The following is an 18,529-nucleotide window of genomic DNA, read 5'->3' as shown; positions in this document are numbered from 1 at the left end:
TATTCTCCTTGCATTGGCTCCCAGTCAAGTTTCATATTGATTATAAAGTACTATTACTGACCTATGAAGCACTAAGTGTCTCAGTACCTGAGTGATCTTTTGTTTTTTTATGATCCGTCATACCTACTTTGATCAAAATGTGCAGGCTATTTGGTAGTACTTTTGTACAAAAGGCTCCAGCAGGGGGCAGAGCTTTTTCTTACAGAGCCCATCAGTCTTCCTGTGTTTGGGACTCAGACACAGTCTCAGTGTTTAAGTCCAGGATAAAAACACATTTGTTTAGTCTAGATTTTTATGAATAGCTTGTCTTTTGCAGACTGTGTAGTGGTGGGAATCTCCCAGGAAGCCCTCATGTTTTTCACCTTCTAGCTCTAGCCTTTAGGTTATGCTGTCATAGTTAGTCTTGATGGAGTCCCTGTCTGCACTTTGCACATAATGTACATTGTCCTTCACCTGATCACAATCATACCTAATAATTCTCTCTCTCTCTCTCTCTCTCTCTCTCTCTCTCTCTCTCTCTCTCTCTCTCACTCACACACACACACATATACACACACACACACGCACACTCTCTCTGTTGAGCTATATATTCCACTCCCGAGCTCCCAGTGTTCAGAGTTCCTAGTCTGATCGTCTTTTATTGATCTGCATGGTCAGCCAGTGACTCATGGGATTGTTGTGGATAAAGCCACCCGGAGACTGTCATACCTTCTTTGAACCAATGTTGTGTCAGTCAGCTGTATGATCTGGTCTTTATCAGTGATCATTTGAAGATTTTGGCAGGAAGGAATTAGTGTTGGGTCTGTGGTGAACTCAGAGTTTGCCCATTAGTTCCTCAGGAGCTCTCGGTTGCACAATAATAAACTGTTGTAGAAATGACATTATTTACATTTACATTATTTATTGTCCAGTGTCACCCAAATGTGGATGAGGTTTTCTGAGTCTGGTTCCTCTCAAGGTTTCTTCCTCATATCATCTCAGGGAGTTTTTCCTTGTCGCCTTCGCCTCCAGCTCTATTTAGCTAACATAGGGCTATATGTTATGAATATATAGTATTTTAAATTTTAAATTAATGTTTATAAATTAATTTTAATCTTTTTCTCTTCTGTTTCTGTGAACTGTCAACCACACAGGGTACTATGTGCATTTTATTTGTGAATTTTAACAAGCTTTACAAATAAACGTGTATTTCATAGAGTGATGGACTATAAATTCATGTGTAAAAGACGTCACCTACTGTAGTTGACCTCCTCTCACAACTGATTTGCAATAGGGTATATACAACGTAGCTATAAGTCTAAGTAACAATTATATATGCAACCTCCCAACATTTTTAGGAAATGTCCTGTTACATAATTTACCAATTTATTTTACACATTTATTTGAACAGCTTTATCGCATCCTACCGTATATTTTTGTGAAAAAATAATTGTGTGCCTTTCATGTCCAAATAATTGAATCACAGTTACATCATGTCAAAAAGTTCCAAACAGGAAACATGTAAAGTCATGTTCATATAATTCACATTGTTATCCATGTGATTAAGAGAAGGTGCTTTGATTTTTTTTTCTTTATGTCCCAATCCTCTTTAACAGCAGTGACCAGGTCCCATTCTGTGGCCATTCTTAACTGATTGTTTGGAATTTGGGATGTTGATGCTGATACTGGACCAAAAGAACACAGATAAATGGAGTATAATTCTCATTTATTCAAATATCTTAATCATTATTCTCTGATAGTCACAATCATAAATTCATCCTTACACAGCAACAGAAATACCTGATAAGTCTATAAAGCTCTGCATAAATATTTGTCATATGTCATAAGTGCTTAATAATTCCATAGATTTTTACTGTTTCCTAAAAGATGTTTTATAATAACATTAAATGATCTTATAATCTTTGCAGTAACCTGTCACACACTTAAATGTGTGCATGTTGTACAGATATCTGATGAGAAGAACTGATACCCAAAGGAAACATTTATGGCATTCTGTGATCTGGAAGACCAGTTATCTTTACAGTGTGAAAAATCTTTATGTACTTAACCATTAAATGCTTATTCTTATTACCATTTATTATAATCATTATCATGTAGGTAAAAATAACTTTTGTAAAACTATCATCATCATATCATCAGAACACAAGTAATGATGAATATGACATGAATTTTACCTGTATACAGGTTTACAACAATAACAATCATTTCAATGTATTTCTACAAACTTTACATCACCATAGCAAGAAATACTGCCATCACTGTGACTAAATTATATTAAATCATTTTAAGAACCAGAAAGCAGACTTGCATTTTTATCCTCTATCAAGGCTGAGGGTGCTTTCAGATGTTGATTCTTTCAGGTGGATCAATTAAACACTGAAGCAGCTTAGCACAGATTTTAAGACATTTTTATATTAAATTGATTTTTGCTGTTTTTGTGTGTAAATATTTATGCTTATCTGCAGAAATAAGTGACACATTTGAGAGCCCTGTTTTCTCTACAATATAAAGCCTTCAGCTCTGAGTTCCTTCTTCTCGCAGTCGTTCATTCGGGCCCTCTGAGGAAACAGTGGAGACAGAAAATGGAGATGACAATCTGAAAGAAAGAGTGCAAAGAATTTGCATCACTGATATTATTATCAGTGATTTTATTACTCTAAATGCCATAGAAATGTTTTATCAGGTTATTTATATTCTATCAAGAAGCTGTATTTTGTGCTCTTGATATTTTCACAGAATACAGTCTGTTTTGCTTTAATATTTCTAGCTTGCAGTCTTTTTACATTAATTAGTTCAACACAGTACAGTAGGCTAATTTTTACATTTACAGCATTTTGGTAGACACCCTTATCCAAAGTGTTTTACATTTTTATCTCATTTTATACAACTGTGCAATTGGAGGTTAGCAATTGACTTGTAGATTTCAGTCTTTAGGCTATCCAGTGACGAGTGTCTACATGTTCCAGAAGCAGCATAATAATAACTTTATCTGAACTTATAGCAAAATATAATTTTATATTATTTATTATTTTTACTTACCTGTCAGTCATTCTCTTCAGCGCTCGCTCAATGTTCATACGATGTCCGACACGGCTAACTCCAAGATCCAGGAAGTCCTCCTTTGTAAGTGATGGCAGGTGTGAACCATCAATCTCATTGTCTAGGAAGCGCTCTCGATGCTCTGCCAGGTTTAGGTAGGTCAGCCAATCAGCAACATCATATTTGGTCCAGTATGGGAGGGGTTTGGATGCAAAAGGCCGATTGGGTGGAGGAAGGGTAAGAGGCAACAAGTAACTCACACTGGAAGGGGAAGAGCCACCTGATAGGAAGTGTGTAGGGGAGAGAGAGTGTGATGCTATCAAAGTGCTTGAAGTAGGTGCTGGAGAGGAAGGGGGCATTAGTGGGGGAGTTGGAGGGAAGAAATGTTCAGCCAGAGGATGGGCAGATGATGGCGGTGTGAGGGGGGCCTGCAGATCAAAGGGAGATCCATAAAGGGAAGCAGAAGGAAAGAGAGGAAGAGATGAAGGACGTGGAGGCCCAGGTTGTGGTCGTTCTGAACAGGAAATAAGAGGACTTGGTGCACGGCGTCGCTGGATATGAAACTCAGAATGCCTTGAATCTGAAGCAGAAAACAAATCCAGACCTTTAGTACGATATTTAGCACGATGCTTTGGCGAACTTGGGTATGGGGAGTAGGACACAGAGGAAGGAGAAAGAGGGGCATGTGAAAGGGATATAGGAGAAATGGGAGGGTGGCTGTATGATGGAGGGGACAATGGAGGGTGTGCAAGTGACAAAGGAGAAAGAGGGGCATGAGGCAGACAGGGAGGAGAAAGAGGACAGTGTGAGAAAGACAGAGGAGAGTGGGATGGGGTCCAGTTAGAATAAGGAGGTATCTGAGGGGTCAAGGTAGGGGTTAATGCAGGGGTCAAAGGTGAAGAAGGTACAGGATTTGTGGTGAGACTAGGCACTATGGAGTTAGGTACAATATTTGTGGTTAAGCTGCTAGAGGAAAGTCCTGAGGTCAATGGAGTTGGGGTTAAAGGATTAGGAGGCAATGTATGGGCTAAGAGATTAGGAGAAATAGTCTGAGTTAAGGGATTAGCAGTAATCGATGGTGCTAAGGGGTTAGGGATAATAGTTGAGCCTAAAGGCTTGGAGTTAATAGGAGTTAAGGGGACAGGAGCCAAAGAAGGGGACAGAGATCTCTGAAGTGGTTGAGAGGAGGAAAGTAGTTGTGCATGGCTTGCAGGAATTAATGAAGACAGGTCTTCTGAAAACCTATAGAAAAGAAAAATCAGATAAGCTCAGATAACCTTTAGATGGATACAAATCCAAGATGATCATTTATGATTTAGCTGACTACTTCAAAACTGTCTATAGTGGAAGGCCTCTGACCTTTGCATTTGATGTGACCCTTGACCTTGCCATCCCCCGAGCTGCTGCAGTTTGTTGCTAAGTTCACTGATAATACTGGCCTTTACATTCGAAAGAGGAGAGTTCAGACGTCTGTCCATAAAAGATGTTCCCTTCACTTCTCCTTTTGCCTCCATCTTTTCATCCTGCTGGTAGAATCCTGGGGCAGCACTTGTCTGTCGTCGTAGTGATGGTACTGTTCGTCCTACATCCATATTAGTATGTAATTTAGCAGTGTTATGTAAGTGTGGTTTCGTATGTGTTGGCGGTGGAGGTTTGCTTTTGTGTTTGTAAGTTTTTGCATGTGTGTCATTGTGCATTTCAAACTGTTGGTTTATGTTAGACAGACAAGAATCCAGGGACACTCTTCTGCCTTCCTTTATTCCACCACTTTCTGTGCTCACACGTCTTTCTTCTTGCCTCTTTTCTCCACTAACACTTTCTGTGTGATGGTCACTGCTGCTGTGACTGTCTGGTTCCTCAATTCCAGAATCCACGACTGCTTCAGGCCATTCAAACCCCTTTGATTTTGACTGGATTTGTTCACCTTCAAAAACCAGTTGACTTGATGAAGGAGTTGTCATGGTGACATTTACTACAGCAGCAGTCACTGTTGCAGCAGCAGTTGTCATGGTGGGATAGGTAAGAGTAGAACAACCATGATCTTGTGCTGGGTAAAAAAGTGGGAAGGGCCTGTGCAATGATGCAGGGTCTGAGGAAGTGAGTGGGGCAGAAGAAGTGGAAGTTAGAGGGAAGATCTGGGGAGATGGAAGTGAAGGAGAAAGAGCAGATTGGGTTAAATTAGCCACTTCACTATCATATGATGTCAAACTGGATGCAGCAGAGTCGACAGCTTGAGGGGAAGTGAGTGGGGGCTGGGGGTGAATTTGTGGCATTTGCATGGGTTTGGGTGGATTGGAAGGAGGTATTTTAGGACAGAGCTGGGGTGGTGGAATGAGAGGAGAAGGGGGAAAAAGAAATGGATGAACAATGGCAGAAGGATGAAAGGTTGATGGATGAATATCAGGTAGATTCTGAGAGGTTTCTGTTGACTCTGGTGGATCTAGAGGGGTGTTCAGGAGCTGCTGATCATGCTGCAGGAATCTTTGCACACCATGTTGTTCTTGATGAGGATGTTCCTGTTGATGATGGTTGTATACTGTTGCTCCTTGTACTGCCCTGTCCACCCCATTAGCAAATTGTAAGGGTGGTGGTAGTGGTTCTGCAAAGAGAAACTCATCAGCTATGTCCACCGAGGGGGCTGGAGGAGGCAAAACCATTACCCCACCTCCTATTTCATTGTTTGGACCTTCCTCCTTATTTTCATCCCTTTCTCTCTGTGTGTCTGCCTTCTTGTTGGTTTCTAATGCAGGATTACTATAGTGAGTAGCATTAGCACTCAATTCAGTATCCATGCGTAATAATGGGGGTCTATGCTGAGGGAGCTGTTGAGACATTTCTCCATACCCATCCTTCTCATGGTGAAAGATCTGATATTGATTTATTTTTTCGGTAGTGAGCTGCACCTTCTGAACATCTCTTCCCTCCCTTTCCACACTCAATATGCCACTACTAGACAATCGCAATATTCTGGGACTCTGTGGTCGACTCAGTGGAGAGTGACTTGTTGATGTAGGGCTGCTTCCACTAGGGTAGATGTTAGACTGTGCTTGGTTCATGTAGGAAGAGGACTGGTGTTGTGAATTGTGGGTAGAGGAATGAGGGATTGGGAAAGCAGCAGCAGTAGAAAACTGGCGTCCAAAATGCCTCTCCTCCTTACGGGATCGACGATCATCCTTAAGCGCTCGCTCCCGAGCGGCTAATGCCAGGCTAAGTGGACTTGATGGATCAAGAACTTTCCCAGTTAATGGGTGAATAAAGGTAGTGTTGTGCTGAGAGGCATATTGTGGAAGTCCAAAGGCAGGTGGCATACTAGCAGCATCACTTGTGAACAAGCCCTCATCAATTGATTTGGAGGGGCGGAGCCTGGGAGCAGGCTCATTCTGAGCCAACTGGGCAGAGCCAGGCTCAACTAGGACATCATCTTCAGATGAGTAGAAAAAGGAAGTGCTTTTGCGGCGGGAATCACGGAAACGTTCTCTTTCACGTTGAGCTGTTCCACCTACATCTGGAGGAAAGGGTGTAGGTGGAACTGGAGGCAGGGCTGTAGGTGGCTCTGGGATTGATACTTTGTTGTGATGTTCCTCCTCTTTAGCCTCAAGCTGTGGAGATGGCTCTGCTTCTACACTGCTGTTCTGGCTGCTATGTCCTGAGCTGCTTGTGGATGGTGCCTTGATAATTATAGTTGGAATTGGAATTGAGTTTTTCTCTGATCTCCCAACTCCTTCCTCCACCTTACGTTGCTTTAGCAATGGCCCCTTACCACCACGGCGACCAGTTGTCTTGGCAATTGCCACAGGCATGTCACATGTAGGTGCAGCACTGCTTGAACCACGCCTTAAACCACCCATTTTAGCTCCTCCCCTCCTAATATGGTCAGCATCCACCTTTAAAAAACATATATAATATATATGATAATATATAAGAAAGAATACAATATGACAATAAAGAATGCATTATTATTAAAATGGCCTGGTTACATTGTGTTAATTTATGTTGCTCACCCTACGACTGGATGGAGCTCTTATTTGCATCTGGATGTGATGAGTGGGGTTGTTGTGTATGAACTCTGGCCTCCTGTGAATTGGAACTGGAGGTTCTGGTGCAGAGGTTTCAGGAGGAGGTGGGATATCATCTGGCCCTGGCACTGATAAACTACGAGATAATTTCATAGTGGGGGGGTGAAGATGTCCCCTTTCCTCCTCAGTTACTCCTAAAATATGAAGAGAAATATGAAGGATATATAAAAGAAAATTAACCTAACAGAAATTGTAAGTTGGACAACCAAATTTTGCCTCACCAATGGATTTCTGCCGAAGCATCACCCCATGCTGGGAGGTGTGGGTTGATGAAAACTGGGCATAATTAGAACCATACCCAGACCCTGATGACATCACACCAATGCCTCCCAATTGGTTAAAACTTTGCTGTTTAAAATATACAGTTTAAAATATACAGAATACAGAATAGGTCAGATACATTATAAATATATATAATCAGACACTTTCTTTTTTTATGAAAAATTCCTTCAGTGCAAATATTTAAAATTGCATGCTCAAGCACTGGTTTGTGAATGGAGGGTGGAGCTTGGGAAAATGAGAGGTAATGATCTGAACCTGTACAGCATCACTATAACATATGTTTTGTGTTTCAGTCAGGTGGAGAAAGAATAAAGTAGGGAGAGATGAGTGTGTATAAGAGAGAGCAAGCTTAACGGCACAAAGCCACATGTATTTGAGTGCACAAATATTAAAAAAATTGTTGAAAAGCAAAATGAATAGAAAACATTAAAAGAAAGATTTCCTTGAGTTGTCCCAAGGCTGCTTTCCATCTTCTCATTCCTAACAAAACCGAGGCAAGTGCTAAACTAATGTCAAAATTGTGGATTTTAGGAAGATATGCCATGATGGAATTCTCACCACTATATATGATCCACTATTCCCGTGTCTGGAGCAGGAAAGGTGCTTCCTGGACCTTCTCCAAGCTCAGTGGCAAATAGCTGCAGATTGCAAACTGGCTGGAGTACCCTCACCTGAAGGGTGCAATATTGAAAGGGGTTGGCACCCCCGAACAACACTGTCAGTGATTCTACTCATTGAATTCAGGAAGCTCAGCTGCCCATTGACATTGACAGCTCTGAGACAAGTTTCAAAGGTGGTTGGTAGAAGATGACCATCGCCTCAAAGATGTAGTTGACTTTTTGATGCTGTTGCAATTTGTTTCATAGATCCCTAACTCACCACAAGTCACCCCAATCAAGCTTGGACATATTTTGCACCGGTAAACGTTCAAGAGTGTATATGCCACACATACATGAATTATGGCTAGCTGAATCCAACAACTCTTGATTCAATACCTTAATAAACATCCAAGAACCCCCCTTCTGGGTTCTCTGGGGCCCAGTTCCCCTGCTCTTTAGTGAAATTTCATTTTGTGGGTTTCCTTAAGAGCAGACACCTGAGAGATTTGTCTCATTAAACTTTATCAAATACATGTCTAATATAATTATTAAAAAGAGGTTATAGATAGGGGTGTGGTGGCCTAGTGGTTGGACTACCAATGGGAATTGGTATGCAAGGTGTTGGACTACCAATGGGAAGGTTGTGAGTTCAAATTCCTCATCCACCAAGCTGCCAAATCTGGGCCTCTTAACAATCAAGCCCAACTGTGTAAACAGTTTGACAAAAGAGGAAACAACTCAGTTCTTGGTTCTAGAGAGCCCCCTGGAAAAGTTATTCCAGGTGACTCACTGTAAAACAATCTATTTTCATCATCCAGACATCTGCATTAATGTTTGCAGGTGGTTTGTCGCAAGTCAGGAATGTCAGTCAGTAAACCATTCACACCAAAAGTGAATTTCTGTCTATTACCAATAATTTGAAAGAATTGGTATGGACCTAATCAAACCATTAGATGGTTTTGCATGATAGCATTTGGCTTTGGGTTTGTTTTAGCAGACTAGGTGCCTCTCCACATCTCAGTATGCAGTGGTATGGAGCCACTCTTACAGGATATTTCCTGAAATGGGATCACACAAGAGAACCTGACTGACAAACCCATGTCTATGTAATTCACCCTTTGTGAAACTGCACAAATTTATGGATATTGAACAAATTTGCACCAGTGTTGAACAGTTTCATAAGTTTGTTTACAACAATGCTCAGAAAAGGGATGTGTGGCTGCCACTCTCTGCTGAAAAATCCAGCATAAACCAGCATGAATTCCATGTTGGTCTAGGCTGGTTTTTACTGGTTCGTGCTGGTATAGTGCTGGTATAGCTGGGTGGCAGGCATAGTCATGGTGTTATCAAGCAAAACAGGGCTGGTGTAGCTGGTTAACCAGTATGATCTTGCTGGAATGAGCTTCATGGGAACAAGCTTTATTTTTGCTTGTGTATGTTTCTATGCAACACATTAATACAAGATTAAAACACAATATATTGGAATATATTTAATTATAAGTGTGTTATTTCTTTTGCTCCCTCTTTTGAATAAAGAACTGAAATAAAGCTCAAAAAGCTTTAAATAACAAAGAATAAAAACATTTAAAAATCATTTGTTAGGGATTAAAGTGTCTCCACAAATTAAATATAGTAACACCAACAAATGTTGACTTCCAGGGCTCCATGAGGGAAGCAGCATATAAATCATACAGAATGATGGTTTTTATATAGATATATATAGATATATATATATATATATATATATATATATATATATATATATATACACATATATACATATAATCCATTTGTCTCAATTAAGAGGTAGTTAAGTTATTGTTTTTTTTTTTAGTAAAGCGGTAATGTGAAGAGATATTACCCAGCATCAGCGTTGCTATGCAACCTTTAAAGCAACTATGTTCACGAAGGTAAATGTAGTTCCTGCACTTTCCTAAAATAAATCTCGCAATGTTTTCGACTACATTATATACCTTACAGTGTTTATCGAAATTAGTATAAGTGCACGTGTTCCAGATCATCATGTTTTTGCCACCGTAATTAGGATTTTGTTTTGGGGTAAATAAAAAGCTTTCACTTCTACACAACGAATCTGCTGATCACTGGGAATCAGAATGTTTGCATACGTGAGGTACCTGGATGACGGCTGCACGGCAGTTGTTTCAACTAGCGAAATTAAGGACTTTAACTACATGTTTGACCAAACTCAGGTTTATTCAGTACGATGGAAGCAAGACTTCTTCAGGGCACAAATACTAACGCTTAAAGGTATGTAACTTAAGCAGTAGCTGTTTTATCGTAACTCGTTCACTGCACAATATAAACAAATGAGTGATATATAGTTTTGTTTCTTATTTTGTTTCTATAAAGAAGAATAAAGAAGACATAGAGCAGGAGTTGTCTAAAGGCAAATGACTCCGGGTAGCACCTCTTAAAAAAACATGGTCATCGCCACCACATACTACTTGTTCCTCGCTAAAAGAGAGAGCGGAAGCTAAGACCAAAAATGTGTGTTGTAAAGGTTATATTGTGTAACGTTATTTGTGCACGTGTGTATATTACAGTGTGATGGCAAATGTCATTGTCCAATAAATATTTTAAACAAACTTTATGTTTATCCAGAATATCCAGAAAGTAAATTACAATTCTCTAGAAAATTGTCTTGGTCTTTATTTAACTATGAATATGCACTAAGAAATGTGCTATGTAACAGATGGGTTTTACTGTGGTCTTGCTGGGATTATACTAGCATCCAAAAGACAACATATGTTGACAAGCAAACCAGCATCCCAGGCTGGTCGGCCAGCACACCAGCATACCAGGCTGGTCGGCCAGCACACCAGCATCCCAGGCTGGTCGGCCAGCACACCAGCATCCCAGGCTGGTCGGCCAGCACACCAGCATATCAGCAACCAGCACCTAATGCTGGACCAGCACACCAGCTGGGCTGGAGTAAGGATGAAATACAACTTCAAAGCCACAAGTGTGTGTATGTATCTGTGTGTTGAGGGAAAAGATTGGTTGTGCACACATAAATAAAACAATAAAAGTGAATAGAAATTCCCTTCAGTTTTGCCAAGCCTGCTACAGGCTCCTCATTCCTGACCTAACCCCAGGAAGAGCTCCAGAGTTATTTCATATAGGTCTTATTTGCTCAGTTACACCACACAAATAAAACATTTTAGATCCATGATTTCATATTAATAGAATTAAGGAAATATATTATATGCAACAGCTGTGGACATGCATCCTACCAACTGCCAGTGGAAGCCCTGGTTGGATAGCTTGTCTATTGCCAACTCAGGTACTGGTTGTTAACTACATGTCTCATGATTTGTATCTTAAGCTGCTGTCTCTAAATAAATGTCCGCATATGACTGCCTCATTTACTCAGTTACAGAAAACATTGTCTTCACAAATTCCAGCAGTCATTCCTGAACTCCAATAATGCTCTTCTTCCCCAGGCTGATGATCCAAGATGGCGGCACGGCAGTAGCACGCAGAGGCCACTCCGGGTCCAAAATGGTGCTCTTCATGTACTTAGCTCAACTTTTCAAAGTACATGGACACCAGAGACAGTGGTGTTCATGTGTACATTTACATTTACAGCATTTGGCTTTATCCAAATCCCTTAGCCAGGGCAACTTACATTATATCATTTTTGTACAACTGAGCAATTGAGGGTTAAGGGCCTTGCTCAGGGGCCCAACAGTAGCAGCTTGGTGGACCTGGGATCGAACTCACAACCTTCCAAGTGGTAGCCCAACACCTTAACCACTAGGCTACCACATGCCCACATGTGTACAACTGCCAGACATTATTTCAGTACAATGATCATCCAAGAACCAATCTGCATGATGATATTCTGGAGAAACTATGCAACCAGCATCACCTGATGCCTGTGACCAGAAGAGGGGGTGCCAAAAGAGGTGAACAAGGAAATGGAAGCGTGGCAAGCGGGCGGGGGTCCGTGCTTGGCTAAAAACAAACCCTAGCCGGCTGGCTTTCTTGTATTTCCTACTTATAAACCTTTGCTCCCTGGACAATAAATTGGACTACATCCGACTTGAGCGGACTGCATGGAAAGAGTATAGCTGCATCTTTGTTTTTACAAATATGTGGCCCAGCGACAGTTCCAGATGGCGCCATTCAGCTAGACAGGCTCACCTTGTTTCGGGCCGACAGAAATGCAGCTCTGTGTTATATAGATGCAGGCCATTTTATGTACCACATGAATTCACCACAGTTTTCACTGTCATAGTGTACATTCCCCCAAGCGCTTATACTAAAGAGGCTCTATTGCCCCTTTTCCACCGAGGCAGTTTGGGTGCTGGTCAGAGTCAGAGCCTAATTTAGAACCAGTTCTTTCTTTTTCGACAGCCAAAGCACCGGCTCTGAACCAGGAAAAGTGGTTCTTAAGTAGCACCAAAACGTTGCTGGTGTAGACTTAAGAACCGCTTGTGTCAGGGGCTGTGGGCGGGGCTACTGTTAGTGCCTTTGATAATGTACCATAAGTATACTAATGTATAATACAGTTTTACTTTACCGCGATATGATATATTATCAGCACACATGATAGTAAGTAGCTACATGCTAAGGCTAACTTTTTTCTATGTTAATGATAAAATAATGTTATGTACTTTCTCGATTACAACCTCCGTTTATACAGATTACATGGAGCTGCACGTACACGTTGGATTCGCCGCGTTTGGATGCCAATGTTGGTTCACGAAGCCATAAGCATTAACAGTAAAGCAACATCCGCCATTGTTGATGTTGTGTTTGTGTTTGCCGCTGCTGCGCTAAAGATGCTGGGACACGTGACGCGTATACAGTGACGTCAGACCCGGCTCTGTGATGGCTCTCTAACCAATGGAAAGGCAAACTGGTTCTTAGAAGGTTCGCCAGTGGAACCAACTTTGAACCAGCACCAGTGCTAGCTCTGAACCAGCACCCAGTTCTTTTTGGTGGAAAAGGGGCATTAGTGAGTTCTATAGAGCTATTGGCGATCTGCAGAATGCTCACCTCAAATGACTGATTTGCCCGAGAGTTCAATCATGCAAATCTCAAATCGGTGCTCTTTGCCCCCCCCCACCCCCCACCCCCTCCCCCCTCAGCTACTCAGACCACATCTCTGTTATGCTAATTCCAGAATATAGACCACCCATCAGACCAAACATCACAAAGTTTTCTACAATGTACAAAATGCACACTGGTTGGCACTATCTTGTGTGTTTTTGTAATGTAGTGTTTTGTTTTGTCTGTCTGCAATGTCTTTCATTTTGCACTGTTTGCACTAGGTTGCACACTTTGCACTTTATGCGGCTAGGACAACTTGCTTTCAGTCCTTAGCCCTGTGTTGTTCTATGTAGATCTGTTTTGTTTTATGTAGCTGTATGTTGTTTTATGTAGCACCATGATCCTGGAGGAACATTGACAGCTGCCCAATGCCACACCTTCAAAGAAAAAAGTGTACTCCCTTTCTCATGAAATTCTAGCCATAGACACCTATATTGAGGGTGTCTTAGCAGGCCGTTTCATCTGGCCCTCCACCTCAGCTGCAGCCACAGGATTCTTGTTTGTTGAGAACAAAGGTGGCAGTCTCTGGCCTTTCATAGATCATCAAGATATAAATGCCATAACCGTTAAGCATCCATATCCACTGACACTAATCCCTTCAGCTTCAGAAATATCTGTCACGCACACATTTTCACCAAGCTGGATTTAATAAGTGCCTACAACCTCATTCTCATTAGAAAAATTAATGAGTGAAAAACTGTTTTAGTACCACTGAGGCAGTATGAGCATCATATGGACTGGCTAACATGCCAGCAATGGTCCAATCTATCATTAACAAAATCTTCTTATGATCTTCTGAAACATTGCTTACATAGATAATATCTTCATTTATTCCCAGAACATGAGACATCACAATCAGCATGCAAGGACAGGCCTCGCCAACCTACAGAACCACCAACCTCTACAACAAGAAAAGACAGAGAGGTGTGAATTCCATACTGCTGTCACCCTGTCATGTATGTGCCCAGGCAAAAATCACCAGAGAACTCCAAGCTGGACTATTCCAGCCCTTACCAGTTCCACAATGAACATGCTCCCATCTCTCTAACAACTCCATGAACGACCTACCCAACTCCAGGGGATACAACCCCCCAGTTGTCATCAATCAGTTTTCCAAAGCCTATTGACTTTTACAATTAAAAAGGTCTGCCTACTGCCATGGAAACAGATAGTACTCTGTTTTATTATGTTTTCAGTATCTAGGCACTCCAGAAGACATAGTGGCTGACAGAGGACAAAAGTTCACCTCCAGGGTTTAGCAGGCTTTCTGCAGGCAACTCCATGTTAAAGTGAGTTTAACCTCAGGCTCAGACTAACAGACAGGTGGAGAAGCTAATTCAGAAATAGGCGGATAATTGATGTCATGCTACAATTGAGCATACTCCATAATCCAATTCTATAACAGCTGCAGTGCACATTCACACTACTATCCTCCAGAGGAAGTAGTGATTTCTTTGACTTCTTGACTTTTGGATTACGATGTGTTGTTTGCTATGATAGACTGTTTTTCTGTTGCCAACTCTGCTACAGATTATTTACAATTTATTGTGTCTAACAATTTAGATTGTAAGCTTCAGTCTCTGTAAACTTCTGCATATGGATTGTCATCCTCATCTACTCTGTTAAATATATATTATAAAGAGAATTTAAAATATAATATAATATATTTTTAAAAAATTGCAAAAAGGCTTTGTAATAAACATTTCCTTTAATCTTCCCCATACTTTAACTGCTGTGGGAAATAAATGCTATGATTTTAATTGCTTGATTAATACTGATATTTTTACAGAATATTATCAGAGCATGAACATTTTAAACTTTAACATCACTTTTAAATTACACAGATATAGAAAGCCAGATAAAGATGGCAAAGGGAAAGAGATGGAAAGAGAAGGATAGTAATGTAGAGAGAAACAGATTTGGTAGTAACTATAGCAACAAGATTCATGTGTCAGCATCAAATGCCTCCTTATGGACATTACACTCAAGGGTATAAACACTCCATAATCAGCTAGTCTTTAACATGGGGAAATGTGGAATTTTGAAGCATTGATGTGAATAGCACTCTTTGAAATTGAATGACAATCCATCAAATTTGTGCCATTAATGTAACCACGAAACAGGAATTTGACTATCCCAGAAGTGGCATTACCTCATTAGCATAGAAGCCCTTGTTCCGTTCTTTCCTTCCACCGTGACCTCCATGTCCTTTGTGTCCCTGAGAGTCAGATGTGCTGATTGTCTGCTGAGCAGCAGCTAATATCTCATCCAGCTTATCTAACACATAGCAGTAACACATTTTAAATAGTATTATTCCCTAATATTAAAATAAATAACTTGTAAAAAAAAATGTAAAACAGACTTACTAAGGGCCATTTGGTAAACACTCCTCTTCTTATCGGGAGCCTGAGAACTCTCTGACTGATCTACAAACAGAATAAAAACACACTTTTACACACACGTGTAAGTTCAATACAGTGCTGAATACTGGGCCTTTTCGAGGAATTCTGCAGTACCAAACTTCTACACCACAATGTTTACTGACAGGTACAAGACAGTGTTCAACAACAATTGATTGCTTTGAATAAAGAACACTTTACAGAACTTACATATGCTCGCAACTAAAGGGATTACCAACCCAATCAATTCTGGATGGCCACAGAAAAGCAGGCAGTATGGGAGATATAACAATCTGATTTTGTATACCAACTCAACTGGACTCAATTGGGATCACTCATCACTTCTGTACCTTCTGTATGAGCAGTGAATGCTAACAGCACCAGGTTTTCTCTGGCATTCATAATGCCTCAGTGAACTTCCACAACCTCATAGATCATTTTGTGACTGCACTGACCCTACACTGCTACTATGGTCTGCTACTAAGTCTGAAGATTCTCTAGAATGCTGCCTGGGATCAGCCTGACGGGACCCTGCAGAAAGATACATGTAATGCTAATAAATGCTTAGCATGTTATGCTAATACATGTGAAGCAAATCTGGAGTAAGAGGTGAAGTCTGTTTTTATTAGATAGATACATCTCACTAGTTTTGAGTAGTCTGTTGGAATTTCATTGTAAAATTACACTAACCGAGTTTCTTCTTCCATGGTGAAGCTGGAAAAAGAAGGAAAAAAAAAATCATGATTATACCAGACCACCCACAGGGTTAGGGTTATAATATAATTGGGTGCATTGCTGTTAGGCAGAGGGCAAATCCACAAAATTTCTGTTTTATTCATTATCTTATCGCATGTTTTTGCTATTTGTATACATATATTCCACTGCATCATCATTATCTTCTGTAACTGGCTTCAATATATAAGTGGTTTTAACTGACCTTTCTTTTACCAGATAGTTATTTGTAAGAGCTATATGTAAACTCATTTTTGCAGGTCTGTGTGTTTGCACATAATATGTTCTGATTATATATGCTTATTTGGCTTATAATATTATTGTGTACTTTGTTTCTAATTCCAATTCTGATTTATTTAAGGCTGTTATTAATTCTTCCATTCAATTTGTGTTTAGTGCTTAACAATGTACATTTTCTTAAAGCAGATTTGCAGAAGTATAGAACCATAAAAATGTAGTCTATTTTATATAAAGTTTAAAATTAAGTTACTATTTATCTCTAACAGTTATACCTATATAATAATAATAATAATAATAATAATAATAATAATAATATTATTATTAACTTCCAGAACGGTGGTCCAGTGGTATGGCCTAGTTTTATGTGCTCCTTGTACACACTAATGCTGTAAATGTAGAGTAGGTGTGAAACACAATGATCATATCTATATGCGTTTTTGAAGCCTGGCATGGATTTTTTTTTTTCTTTTTCCATCTTTTTTCCTTTCTTGGAAATTAAATATGCCAACAGTATCAGCATAGTGTGTGAATTGAGGTTATTTACTCTATTTTCCAAATTGTACACACTAGTTTCCCAAATTAAAGCACCACATCACTGTAAAAGATTTAAAATGAAGAACACTGTAAATGCATCACTCAGTGCCTCACAATCATGTTAAAGTCCTGTGAGACTTCAGTCCTCATACACAACTATTCTCTTAACCAGATGCCCTGTAAACCCTTCTATCAAGCTTCCTATAAGTAAATAGTGCGCCTTGTAATCATATCTGTCTGTCTAATGATTATTTGACAAGCAAAACAGTATTCACAAGTAAAGTGAGTAAAACCATCCTTATAATTGGAATCACACACACACACACACACACACACACACACACACACCTACCTTTTTCCACTAAGGATCCACCCAGGGTGTCAGGAAGAAGACAAACAGTGACATAATCACACCATGATGTATAGTTATGTACAACAATAAAAATATAAAATGTGAAGCTGTGTGTGTGTGTGTGTGTGTGTGTGTGTGTATATATATATATATATATATACCCATATCCTCTAACTCAGAGGTCATAGATTTGGATCGTAGTGTGATGGCTGGTGGGGTTAATCTCTTTGTCTGCTGCTGTGGAACTGAAACAGGTTGTACATTTTTATAAACACAGTAAGTATTACATTACATAAATGGAACATTTAAAGTTTCGAAAGTGACCCCTGACCTTTTTTCTTCGGCACCTCCTCAATCTCGGGATTCCGTGTTACCATCACGACCTTCATCATTAAGCTGTTGCCACCCTGACGAATCATATTAACAACCTGTCTATGGCCAACCTTAACAACATTCAATCCATTTACCTGCAGTGTGAGACAGAGAACAAGCGGAAACAAGAAACCTTTTTGTTTTTATGAAATTGAGGTTCGTTTGATATTGTGAATGGTGGGGTTATAATGTGGGTTAAAGATATTGTGATAGAGTTTTCATCACTGCTACTTTGTTAATATTTATGTATGCAGAGTGAATATGGTTTTCATGTGTGTGTGTGTGTGTGTGTGTGTGTGTGTGTGTGTGTATGTAATTAACTGAACGCATCACTTGACTAAAAATAACTGTGAATTTGTATGAAAGTCCACACACACACACACACACACACAACCTCGATGAGGAAATCACCCATCCTTAGCCCTGCCCTCCAGGCCACACCCCCCTCGTCCACTGACTCCAGATACTGAAGAGCAGGAAATGCTGGAGTGGGAGTGAACTCCTCAATGGGAGTCTGAGCTAGAGGGAGAGGGAGAGAGAGAGAGAGAGATTCATAATATAAGACATATGAAATATACTTTATATTAAAAATGAGAGATGGAATATTGTGTGTGTGTGTGTGTGTGTCACCTTTAGCTCCTCGGAGCACAAAGCCAAAGCCCTCATTCTCTTTCTTCTGCAGAAGAACTGACTTCTCCTTTATAATGTAATCACTGAGATGGGTTAGGATTAGGCAGAGATAGTGAGAGAGACAGAAAGTGAGTGAATTCATTAGAGCTAGTGTCTGAACTGGGGAAAAAACAGAACAGAATTCAATCAGCATAA

The 18,529-nt window shown here is 40.2% G+C and overlaps 1 protein-coding gene across 1 annotated transcript in view; it reads right to left on the bottom strand.

Moving 5' to 3' along the window:
• Window positions 1-1,688: 1,688 nt before the first annotated feature.
• The window catches only part of LOC132845450 (SH3 and multiple ankyrin repeat domains protein 2), a 90,732-nt gene continuing 73,891 nt past the window's right edge, over window positions 1,689-18,529 (bottom strand). Inside the window, exons 16-27 of the mRNA XM_060869422.1 lie at window positions 18,335-18,417; window positions 18,099-18,223; window positions 17,664-17,799; window positions 17,494-17,577; window positions 16,165-16,188; window positions 15,442-15,501; window positions 15,228-15,352; window positions 7,337-7,463; window positions 7,041-7,249; window positions 4,399-6,923; window positions 3,040-4,281; window positions 1,689-2,596 (exon numbers count right to left, since the gene is read on the bottom strand). Coding sequence (XP_060725405.1) covers window positions 2,515-2,596; window positions 3,040-4,281; window positions 4,399-6,923; window positions 7,041-7,249; window positions 7,337-7,463; window positions 15,228-15,352; window positions 15,442-15,501; window positions 16,165-16,188; window positions 17,494-17,577; window positions 17,664-17,799; window positions 18,099-18,223; window positions 18,335-18,417 — 4,822 coding nt within the window. The 3' untranslated portion in view covers window positions 1,689-2,514. The remainder of the gene's footprint in view (window positions 2,597-3,039; window positions 4,282-4,398; window positions 6,924-7,040; window positions 7,250-7,336; window positions 7,464-15,227; window positions 15,353-15,441; window positions 15,502-16,164; window positions 16,189-17,493; window positions 17,578-17,663; window positions 17,800-18,098; window positions 18,224-18,334; window positions 18,418-18,529) is intronic.

This window comes from Tachysurus vachellii, chromosome 5 (genome assembly GCF_030014155.1).
Source record: "Tachysurus vachellii isolate PV-2020 chromosome 5, HZAU_Pvac_v1, whole genome shotgun sequence".
Classification (NCBI taxonomy): Eukaryota; Metazoa; Chordata; class Actinopteri; order Siluriformes; family Bagridae; genus Tachysurus; species Tachysurus vachellii.
This window is presented reverse-complemented; position numbering and strand designations above follow the sequence as displayed.